This window comes from Salmo salar, chromosome ssa01 (genome assembly GCF_905237065.1).
Source record: "Salmo salar chromosome ssa01, Ssal_v3.1, whole genome shotgun sequence".
Classification (NCBI taxonomy): Eukaryota; Metazoa; Chordata; class Actinopteri; order Salmoniformes; family Salmonidae; genus Salmo; species Salmo salar.
In genome coordinates, this window is record NC_059442.1 from 78,251,534 (window position 1) to 78,263,686 (window position 12,153).

The 12,153-nt window shown below is 45.0% G+C and overlaps 1 protein-coding gene across 1 annotated transcript in view; it reads left to right on the top strand.

Moving 5' to 3' along the window:
• LOC106612832 (KH domain-containing, RNA-binding, signal transduction-associated protein 2) overlaps positions 1–12,153 on the top strand; it is a 122,042-nt gene that overhangs the window by 85,433 nt on the left and 24,456 nt on the right. The window contains exon 4 of the mRNA XM_014214393.2: positions 551–697. Within this exon, the coding sequence (XP_014069868.1) occupies positions 551–697 (147 nt within the window). The remainder of the gene's footprint in view (positions 1–550; positions 698–12,153) is intronic.

The following is a 12,153-nucleotide window of genomic DNA, read 5'->3' on the forward strand; positions in this document are numbered from 1 at the left end:
CACTGTGAGGAGGTTTAGCTCACATTTTTGATGGTCATATCTTCATAAACCAGAATCCTACCTGGTGTGTTTGCATTGTTGCGTAGTGATTGATTAACATCACAGTTAGTCACACACTAATACATACATTCCAAGTTAGGATGCAACCCCTGTATGTCATTGAAGACCACAAATACAGTTCACACATCATTCAAATTTGTAGTATCTTATTTATAATGCAAACCAAAACCAGCAATATGATTCAGCTCCAGATTCATGGTGTAAATCCCAGTGGGTGGATGCAGTCTGATAGGCTGGCTGGCATGCAACAGGGACATCTCCCTCCCAACCTCCCAAATGCTTGAGGGAGGAAGTCAATGAAAACATGCTGATGAGATTGAATTTATCAACAGGCAGCTGTGGGCTACAAATGATTCTTGTAAACCCCACATGCTTCACTTGATATCTCCATCATACCCACTGTACTATTTGTAATTATCGCTTTCACTTTCTCCTTTCAGACCCGACAATAATATTTGACCTGATTTTTTTGTTCAATTTTTTTCCTCAGGAAGAAGAGTTGAGGAAAAGTGGAGAGGCCAAGTATGCCCATTTGAGTAACGATCTCCATGTTTTAATTGAAGTCTTCGCTCCACCTGGAGAGGCCTATTCCCGCATGAGCCATGCCTTGGAGGAGATTAAGAAATTCCTAGTTCCAGTAAGTTCGTTTAAACCATTTCATTTACTCAAATTCCTCCAGGGTAATTGTGAGTTGTACATTCAGATGGGTCTGTGCACTTCCGCTCTTGTGGATTCCTCTACTGGGGCTTTTTTTGCACTCTCAGATGTAATTGAAAGTTTACAGGGTTAAGCAAATGATTAAAACAGCTCCAGACAGACTGAGGTTGGATGTTGGACATTGACAAGTTTTGGCACATCCCCAAATGAAATATCTCAAGAATGAAAATGAAGTACTTTTTTCACTTAACTTGCTATATTTTCTGGCAGGTTGCTATAGTAATTTTTTTAATATTACAACGCAAATAAAGCTTTTGCTTTGTTCTGCCCCCCCCCCCCCCACCTCCCCCCACCCGTTCCCATCTAGCTAACAAGTTAGTTAATTTATTCCACAATTAACAAGTTCAGTATGGAGCCACTTGCAAGGCTCTGCCGACTTTGAGCCTACAGCAGTTAACGGTAATTAATGTGCCTACTGTGTAGGCATGCTCAGCTGAGGCTGTAAATATTAATACATCTTTGCAGTGTCTGCCAATCCCTCTGGTAGAAGGGCTGGATGAGAATTTCCTCATGGCATTTCTTGTGCTTCCCCTCTCCTTTCCTTAGGGTTTACATCACAGAATCTTAGCTTTGTTGGAGGGCCAGAGGTATGCTTCAGCTTCGGCAGCTGCACTGATCAGGTCATTGTACCCCCCAGCTCAGTCCAGACAATATATATTTAATATCTCCACTTTGTTCATAGTGGCCACCAGACTAGAATGTCAAGTAGAAGGACACCTGTGTGTACCCCTCAAGTATTATTGCGTTGGTAAGGTTTGAATGTACTTCTACTTTTGGGATTCGTTTTTTCCCCGCCATGCGGTTTGTCTCATTTCATGGAGACTCCTTTCCAGAGGCTGATGATAAACTCACCTAAATGCAACTGAGTTGGAGGAGGATGATTTTTTGTTTGAAGTATTTATCTTTCTTTCAAATGAAGTATGGAGGAGGGCCAAAGTAGCCAATCCAACGCTTGGCATTTTCCTTGGCATGCCCACCCACTACAGCCTACCAAAGCATGAGATCCTGTTAGTCTCTCCATTCATCTGTCAGTTTAGAATCAATGGACTTCTTCCAAAACTCGCCTTGCAAGCAAACAAAATGCCATAGTCAGACAATGTGGAATCTGGTTCAGATGGTTTTCCCTAAAAGGGGCAGGCGACATTTGTGAAAAGACCATTCATTAGGTACAGTGCATTCGGAAAGTATTCAGACCCCTTGAGTTTTTCCACATTTTGTCATGTTACAGCCTACCTCATCAATCTCCACACAGTACCCCATAATGACAAAGCAAAAACAAGTTTTGAGAAATGTTTCCAAATGTATTAAAAATAAAAAACAGAAATACCTTATTTACATAAGTATTATGACCCTTGGTTATGAGGCTCGATTTTGAGCTCAGGCGCATCCTGTTTCCATTGATCATCCTTGAGATGTTTCTACAACTTGATTGGAGTCCACATGTTGGTAAATTCAATTGATTGGACATGATTTGGAAAGGCACATACCTGTCTATATAAGGTCCCACAGTTGACAGTGCATGTCAGAGCAAAACCCAAGCCATGAGGTCGAAGGAATTGACAGGATTGTGTCGAGACATAGATCTGGGGAAGGGTACTAAAAACGCGTGGTAGTGGCAACATCACGCTGTGGGATGTTTTTCAGCGGCAGGAACATGGAGACTAGTCAGGATCGAGGCAAAGATGAATGGAGCAAAATATAGAGGGATCCTTGATGAAAACCTGCTCCAGAGCGCTCAGGACCTCAGACTGGGGCGAAGGTTCACCTTCCAACAGGCCAATGACCCTAAGTACACACCCAAGACAATGCAGCAGTGGCTTCAGGACAAGTCTCTGAATGTCCTTGAGTGGCCCAGCTGGAGCCCAGACTTGAACCCGATCAAACGTCTCTGGAGAGACCTAAAAAAAAGCTGTGCAGCAACGCTCCCCATCAAACCTGACAGAGCTTGAGAGGATCTGCAGAGAAGGATGTGAGAATGGGAGAATAAAAAATGTAATACATTTTAGAATAAGGCTGTGACATAACAAAATGTGGAAGAGGTCAAGGGGTCTGAATACTTTCCGAATGCACTGTATTTTTTATTTATTTTATTTTATTTCACCTTTATTTAATCAGGTAAGCTAATTGAGAACAAGTTCTCATTTACAACTGCGACCTGGCTAAGATAAAGCAAAGCAGTGCGACACAAACAACAACACAGAGTTACACATGGAATAAACAAGCGTACAGTCAATAACACAATAGAAGAAAAAAAACGTCTATATACAGTGTGTGCAAATGGCGTGAGGAGGTAAGGCAATAAATAGGCCATAGTAGCGAAGTAATTACAGTTTAGCAAATTAACACTGGAGTGATAGATGAGCAGATGATGATGTGCAAGTAGAAATACTGGTTTGCAAAAGAGCAGAAAAGTAAATAAAAACAATATGGGGATGAGGTAGGTAGATTGGGTGGGCTATTTACAGATGGGCTATGTACAGCTGCTGCGATCGGTTAGCTGCTCAGATAGCTGATGTTTAAAGTTAGTGAGGGAAATATGTCTCCAGCTTCAGCGATTTTTGCAATTCAGTCATTGGCAGCAGAGAACTGAGAGGAAAGGCGGCCAAAGGGGGTGTTGGCTTTGGGGATGACCAGTGAGATATACCTGCTGGAGCGCGTGCTACGGGTGGGTGTTGCTATCGTGACCAGTGAGCTGAGATAAGGCGGAGCTTTACCTAGCATAGACTTATAGATGACCTGGAGCCAGTGGGTTTGGCGACGAATATGTAGCGAGGGCCAGCCGACTAGAGCATACAGGTTGCAGTGGTGGCTGGTATAAGGGGCTTTGGTGACAAAACGGATGGCACTGTGATAGACTGCATCCAGTTTGCTGAGTAGAGTATTGGAAGCTATTTTGTAAATGACATCGCCGAAGTCGAGGATCGGTAGGATAGTAAGTTTTACGAGGGTATGTTTGGCAGGGTGAGTGAAGGAGGCTTTGTTGCGAAATAGGAAGCCGATTCTAGATTTAATTTTGGATTGGAGATGTTTAATATGAGTCTGGAAGGAGAGTTTACAGTCTTGCCAGACACCTAGGTATTTGTAGTTGTCCACATATTCTAAGTCAGAACCGTCCAGAGTAGTGATGCTAGTCAGGCGGGCGGGTGCGGGCAGCGAACGGTTGAAAAGCATGCATTTGGTTTTACTAGCGTTTAAGAGCAGTTGGAGACCACAGAAGGAGTGTTGTATGGCATTGAAACTCGTTTGGAGGTTAGTTAATAACACAGTGTCCAAAGAAGGGCCAGATGTATACAGAATGGTGTCGTCTGCGTAGAGGTGGATCAGGGAATCACCCGCAGCAAGAGTGACATCGTTGATATATACAGAGAAAAGAGTCGGCCCGAGAATTGAACCCTGTGGTACCACCATAGAGACTGCCAGAGGACCGGACAACAGGCCCTCCGATTTGACACACTGAACTCTGTCTGAAAAGTAGTTGGTGAACCAGGCAAGGCAGTCATTTGAGAAACCAAGGCTGTTGAGTCTGCCGATAAGAATACGGTGATTGACAGAGTCAAAAGCCTTGGCCAGGTTGATGAAGACGGCTGCACAGTATTGTCTTTTATCGATCACGGTTATGATATCGTTTAGTACCTTGAGCGTGGCTGAGGTGCACCCGTGACCAGCTCGGAAACCGGATTGCACAGCGGAGGTAAGGTACGGTGGGATTCGAAATGGTCAGTGATCTGTTTATTAACTTGGCTTTCGAAGACTTTAGAAAGGCAGGGCAGGATGGATATAAGTCTGTAACAGTTTGGGTCTAGAGTGTCACCCCCTTTGAAGAGGGGGATGACCGTGGCAGCTTTCCAATCTTTAGGGATCTCGGACGATACGAAAGAGAGGTTGAACTGACTGGTAATAGGGGTTGCAACAATGGCGGCGGATAATTTTAGAAAGAGAGGATCCAGATTGTCTAACCCAGCTGATTTGTACGGATCCAGGTTTTGCAGCTCTTTCAGAACATCTGCTATCTGGATTTGGGTGAAGGAGAAGCTGGGGAGGCTTGGGCAAGTAGCTGCGGGGGGTGTGGAGCTGTTGGCCGGGTTGGGATAGCCAGGAGGAAAGTATGGCCAGCTGTAGAGAAATGTTTATTGAAATTCTCGATTATCGTGGATTTATTGGTGTTGACAGTGTTACCTAGCCTCATTGCAGTGGGCAGCTGGGAGGAGGTGCTCTTATTCTCCATGGACTTTACAGTGTCCCAAAACATTTTGGAGTTAGAGCTACAGGATGCAAATTTCTGTTTGAAAAAGCTAGCCTTTGCTTTCCTGACTGACTGCGTGTATTGGTTCCTGACTTCCCTGAAAAGTTGCATATCGCGGGGACTATTTGATGCTAGTGCAGTCCGCCACAGAATGTTTTTGTGCTGGTCGAGGGCAGTCAAGTCTGGAGTGAACCAAGGGCTATATCTGTTCTTATTTCTACATTTTTTGAAAGGGGCATGCTTATTTAAGATGGTGAGGAAATTACTTTTAAAGAACGACCAGGCATCCTCTACTGACGGGATGAGGTCAATATCCTTCCAGGGTACCCGGGCCAGGTCGATTAGTAAGGCCTGCTCGCAGAAGTGTTTTAGGGAGCGTTTGACAGTGATGAGGGGTGGTCGATTGACCGTGGATGCAGGCAATGAGGCAGTAATCGCTGAGATCCTGATTGAAAACAGCAGAGGTGTATTTGGAGGGCAAGTTGGTCAGGATAATATCTATGAGGGTGCCCATGTTTACGGATTTAGGGTTGTACCTGGTGGGTTCCTTGATAAATTGTGTGAGATTGAGGGCATCTAGCTTAGATTGTAGGACTGCAGGGGTGTTAAGCATATCCCAGTTTAGGTCACCTAACAGAATGAACTCTGAAGATAGATGGGGCAATCAATTCACATATGGTGTCCAGGGCACAGCTGGGAGCTGATGAGGGTCTATAACAGGCGGCAACAGTGAGAGACTTATTTCTGGAGAGATTAATTTTTTTAATTAGAAGCTCGAACTGTTTGGGCATAGACCTGGAAAGTATGACAGAACTTTGCAGGCTATCTCTGTAGTAGATTGCAACTCCTCCTCCTTTGGCAGGTCTATCTGGACGGAAAATGTTGTAGTTGGGGATGGAAATCTCAGAATATTTGGTGGCCTTCCTTGTCAAGGACATCAGGGTTGGCAGAGTGTGCTAAAGCAGTGAGTAAAACAAACTTAGGAAGGAGGCTTCTGATGTTAACATGCATGAAACCAAGGCTTTTTTGGTTACAGAAGTCAACAAATGAGAGTGCCTGGGGACACGCAGGGTCTGGGTTAACCTCCACATCACCCAAGGAACAGAGGAGGAGTAGGATGAGGGTACAGCTAAAGGCTAGCAAAACTGGTCATCTAGTGCGTTGGGGACAGAGAATAAAAGGAGCAGATTTCTGGGAGTGGTAGAATAGATTCAGGGCATAATGTGCTGACAGGGGTATGGTGGGGTGCGGGTACAGTGGAGGTAAACCCAGGCACCGAGTGATGATAAGAGAGGTTGCATCTCTGGACGGGCTAGTTATGCTGGGTGAGATCCCCACATGTGTGGGAGGTGGGACAAAGGAAGTATCTGAGGCATGTTGAGTGGGACTAGGGGCTCCGCAGTAACTAAGACAGTAATAACTATCCTAAACAACAGTGTACAAGGTATATTGACATTTGAGAGAGACATAAAGCGAGGCATAAAGCAATCACAGGTGTTGATTGGGAGAGCTAGCTAAGGCTACAACAGGTAAGACAACAACAGCTAATCAGCTAAGACAACAACAACAACAGGTAAAATGGCGATGAATGGGCAGAGAGGGTCGGTAAACTACACACAGGGCCTGTATTGGGGCCGACAGATAAACAAAAAATTAAATAGAGTACCGTGATTAATGAACAGTCCAGCAGGCATCAGCTATGTAGCCAAGTGATCATAGGGTCCAGTGAACAGCAATAGATGGAACAGGGAAGCCGCGGGGTAGTCGTTACTACGCTAGCACGCGGGAGACACAGCGTTTATGATGGGCTCAAATTGTATGTGAGGAGTTGGGACTTGGATCACGTACTGTCACTTGGTACCCGAAGAGTAGTGATTCATGCAGCACAATGTGCAGCATTAATACTTAATAACAGGTGTGTCTGTACTATATCTCAGTCATCAGCAGTATGGACCACAGAGGAGTTGTTAGGGAGGGGACTGACGGTAGAGACGCTCTCACTTGCTAACGCAGACCCAATGAGGGTGCTGTACACCACAACCCACAAATCCCCCAATGTACTGTAAGAACGCTCTAGTTATGTATTTCACTGCAATGTCTGGCTCCCCTTACATTATACAATAATATTACCACCACTATTGTCTAAAAGTGAAACAATTAATGCGAAATCTTCTGAAAATTGTTTTGATGATATTGTATATCAGTTATTTTGGTCATCTTATTATAATGGCAAATTTAACCTCTCTTTCTTTCTGCCAGTGTTTCATTAGCTTCTCTGGAAATAGCTCCCAACCGAAGCTCAATCACTGTGTTTTGTCTGCAAGTTGTTGCCTCCTGGTTCAGTTACAAGCATTTTACCACTCAGTTTTCATTCAGAGGCTAATTAGCCTAGCCTGGCCACCCAACGGCCTCCATAATGATCTCATCAGGCTAGCCATTACATCTATTCATCTCGGAATGCATTTATTTTGCGATCCAATTTGAGCCCATCGAGTTTTGACTATGGGGAAACTTGGTGCAATCAAGTGATTTCATTTGAAGCAATTCAAGGCATTGCTTCCTTTTTACAGAGCAAATTATTTAGGAACAGGCTTGATTGCATTTACTTCATTCACTCGTTGGAAAACAGCCATTTTGATCACGTCTGGATGTCCTCAAGTCACTAGTCAATATGTTTTGGACATTATACACAAAATGCAAAATGCATCACTGATGGAAAGGGAAAGGCATGAATGAGTGAATATTGTTGATATCTTTGGGGTGATGTTAGCCTTTCATTTTCAGTGTCCTTAAGAGTAGCCAGTGGCTACATGGCATGACGTCTGTACTGTTCACAATCAAGTGACCAAAACAAGTTATCTGTCTTAACTTTTACTGAAGTATGACAATTATGTACTTTTTACATCACTGGCATTACACCTGGGAGGAAAACACTTAAATTTGCTTGACTTGCCATTGGCTCAACCATTGGCTCAACTTACCCCATTGCATTGGCTCAACTCAAACATTTTGACTATATTAACCCACACAGCTACAAGGATGTACTTTCATGCTAGGTTTATGACTTCATATTGAAGCTTATAGAGACCCCAACTGATATATAGAACAATCTTAAAATTATCTATTTTGGTTTAGATACACGCATCATGAAACCTCTAACACAATAAATTAATTTGACTTGGTGAAAATCAATATTTTGGACCTAATTTACCACTTTTTCCATGTGGTGTCTTCCTTCACAAACTCCATGAAATTATGACCTCTTCCTAAATATTTGGTACAATTATTAATTGTGTGTATGGTTTCCTAGGAACAAGGGGTGCTCAACTTACCTCTTTGGCTCAACCTATCCCACTCTCCCCTACAGCTATTTGTAGACTTTAGTTGTTTGTTTTTCTCAAAGCCTCTGTCAACACCCAACTTTCACGAGCCCAATCAGATTTGTTGCACTTTGGTTAAGCTACACAATTCCAATTACGAGAGATGCTAGACGTTCCTTCACACCAAGACGTTGCTTAAGGCCATTTGTTTATATATACTATGAATCAACGGGCGTGCTTGTGAGCAATGCCTTTAAACAGGTTAACAATCACAAGGCCGTAGGGCCAGACGGATTACCAGGACGCGTACTCAGTGCATGCGCCGATCAGCTGGCAAGAGGCTTCACTGACATTTTCAACCTCTCCCTGACCCAGTCTGTAATGCCTATATGTTTCAAGCAGACCACCAAAGTCCCTGTGCCAAGGTAACCTGTCTAAATGACTATCCTCCTGTAGCACTCACATCTGTAGCCGTGAAATACTTTGAAAGGCCAGTCATGGCTCAGGTCCCTCAGTTAAGCCTACTAGAAAGTGTGTGCCCTCAGGCCTGGAGGGAAGCAAAAGTAATTCCGCTACCTAAGAATAGTAAAGCCCCCTTTACTGGCTGAACCGGCTGACAAATCAGCCTGTTACCAGCCCTTAGTAAACTTTTGGAGAAAGTTGTGTTTGTCCAGATACAATGCTATTTTACAGTAAACAAACAGACTTCATCATGCTTATAGGGAAGGACATTCAACAAGCACAGCACATTTTAACAAATTACTGATGATTGGCTGAGAGAAATGTATGATAAAAAGATTGTGGGGGCTGTTTTGTTAGACCAGTCTGACTTTTGACATTATTGATCATAGTCTGATGCTGGAAAAACTTTGTTATGGCTTTACACCTGCTGCTATATTGTGAATAAAGAGTTACCTGTCTAACAGAACACAGAGGGTGTGCTTTAATGGAAGCCTCTCCAACATAATTCAGGAAGAATCAGGAATTCCCAAGGGCAGCTGTCTAGGCCCCTTACTTTTTCAATCTTTACTAATGACATGTCACCGGATTTGAGTAAAGCCAGTGTGTCTATGTATGCGGATGGCTCAAGACTATACACGTCAGCTACTACAGCAACTGAAATGACTGCAACAAAGATCTGCAGTTATTTTGAGCATTGTTGGCAAGGAATAAGTTAGTCCTAAATATTTCAAAAACTAAAAGCATTGTATTTGGTGCAAATCATTCACTAAACCCTAAACCTCAACTAAATATTCTAATGAATAAATTGGAATTGAGCAAGTTGAGGTGACTAAACTGCTTGGACTAACCCTGGATTGTAACCTGTCATGGTCAAAGCATGTTGATACAACAGTAGCTAAGATGGGGAAGAAGTCTGCCCATAATAAAGCACTGCTCTGCCTTCTTACCAAACTATCAACAAGGCAGGTCCTACAGGCCCTAGTTTTGTCGCACCTGGACTACTGTTCAGTCGTGTAGTCAGGTGCCACAAAGAGGTACTTAAGAAAATTACAATTGTCTCAGAACAGGGCAGCACGGTGGGCCCTTAAATATACACAGAGAGCTAACATGAATGATTTGCATGTCAATCTCTCATGGTTCAAAGTGGAGGAGAGATTGACTTCACTACTTGTTTTTGTAAGAAGTGTTGACAATCTGAATGCACCTAGCTGTCTGTTTGAACTACTAGGACACCCATGCATACTCCACAAGACATACCACCTGAGGTCTCTTCACAGTCCCCAAGTCCAGAACAGACTATGGGAGGCGTACAGTACTACATAGAGCCATGACTACATGGAACTCTATTCCACATCAGGTAACTGATGCAAGCAGTAGAATCAGATTTAAATACAGAGAAAAATGCACGTTATGGAAGAGCAGGGACTGTGAAGAGGGACACACACAGGTACCCCAACAGATCCACAGATGATTCAATCTCTATTGCAATCTACATCTGGGTACGAACATCTGGGCCGAGGGTATGTTGACTTCCTGCTCTTGTTCTGGGAAGAGTGGAGGCTGATACCCTATGGAGCACTCGGAAGGGGAGAGTCCCGTGGCCGAACAGGGGAGACTGTTCCGGACATACTCCACCCAGACCAGTTGTCGGCTCCAGGTAGTGGGGTTGGTCGAGACGAGGCATCTTAAGGTTGTTTCCAGGTCGTGGTTTGCTCGCTCCGACTTGCCGTTGGATTGGGGATGGAATCTGGAGGTCAGGCTGTCTGATGACCCAATAAGGGTGCAGAACGCCTTCCAAAACCGAGACGAGAACTGAGGACCCCGGTCGGAGACCATGTCCACCGGGAGTCCATGGATCCGGAAGACGTGCTGCACCTTAAGCTGGGCTGTCTCTTTGGCATATGGTAGTTTGGGGAGAGGGATGAAATGAGCAGCGTTGGAAAACCGATCCACTACCGTCAGAATGACGGTGTTGCCGTCAGACGGAGGGAACCCAGTGACAAAGTCCAGGAAAATATGGGACCAGGGACGATGAGGGACAGGTAGTGGCTGAAGGAGGCCGGAAGGGACTTTCCACGGAGTCTTATTCTGAGCACAAAATTGCATGCAGCGATGAAGGCCACCAGAAACGTTGTCGGAGGAAGGCCAGAGTTTGACGGGAACCCGAATGACAGGTAAGCCTGGAAGAATGAGCCCATTCCAAGACCCGGGACCGGACTGAATTAGGGACGAACAACCGGTTAGCCGGGCCCCCTCTAGGGGCAGGCTGGTAATGTTGTGCCTTGCGGACAAGGGTCTCAATACCCCAGCCCACAGAAGCCGCAAGACATGAGGTAGGGAGGATGGTCTCGGAGTCAGAGGGTATGGCAGCGGAACTGTATAGCCGAGAGAGGGCGTCAGGTTTAACATTCTTGGAACCTAGGTGGTAGGAAATGGTGAAGTTGAATCTGGTGAATAACAAGCCCACCGGGCCTGCCTGTAGTTAAGGTGCTTGGCTGTGTGGAGATATTCCAAATTCTTATGGTCGGTCCAAACCAAAAATGGATGTTCTGCTCCTCCCAGCCAGAGCCTCCACTCCTCTAGTGCCATCTTGACTGCCAGGAGTTCTCAGTTACCTACGTCATAGTTCCTTTCTGCAGAGTTGATACGACGGGACAGGAAGGCACAGGGATGGAACTTTTAGTCCTGGGCAGATCACTGGGACATGATAGCACCCACTCCAACGTCAGAAACATCGACATCAACCACAAACTGACAGGACAGGTCCGGATGGACGAGGATGGGTGCTGTAGGGAACTGATGCTTCAGGTCCACAAAGACTCTGTCAACAGCTGGGGACCATGTGAACGGTACCTTGGGAGAGGTGAGTGCAGAGAGGGGGGCCGTCAGGGTGCTGTAGCCTCGAATAAACTGAGGTAGAAATTGGCAAACCCCAGGAAACGTTGTAGCTGCACCCTGGACGTAGGTTGGGGCCAATCCACTACTGCTTTCATCTTTTCAGGGTCCATCTGGACATTTACTTCAGCAATGACATATCCCAGAAAGGAGACTGTAGAACGGTGGAACTCGCACTTCTACGCTTTCACAAATAACTGGTTCTCCAGGAGGCGCTGAAGGACTTCTCGAACATGGTTGATGTGATCTTGGGCAGAACGGGGAAAAATCTGGATGTCATCGAGGTAGACAAACACAAAATGATTTAACATGTTTACCAGTGCCTGGAAGATTGCAGGGGGCGTTGGTGAGTCCAAATGGCATGACAAGGTACTCATAATGTCCACTGGCAGTGTTGAAGGCTGTCTTCCACTCATCTCCTTCACGTATCCGAACCAGGTGGTAGGCATTCCGAAG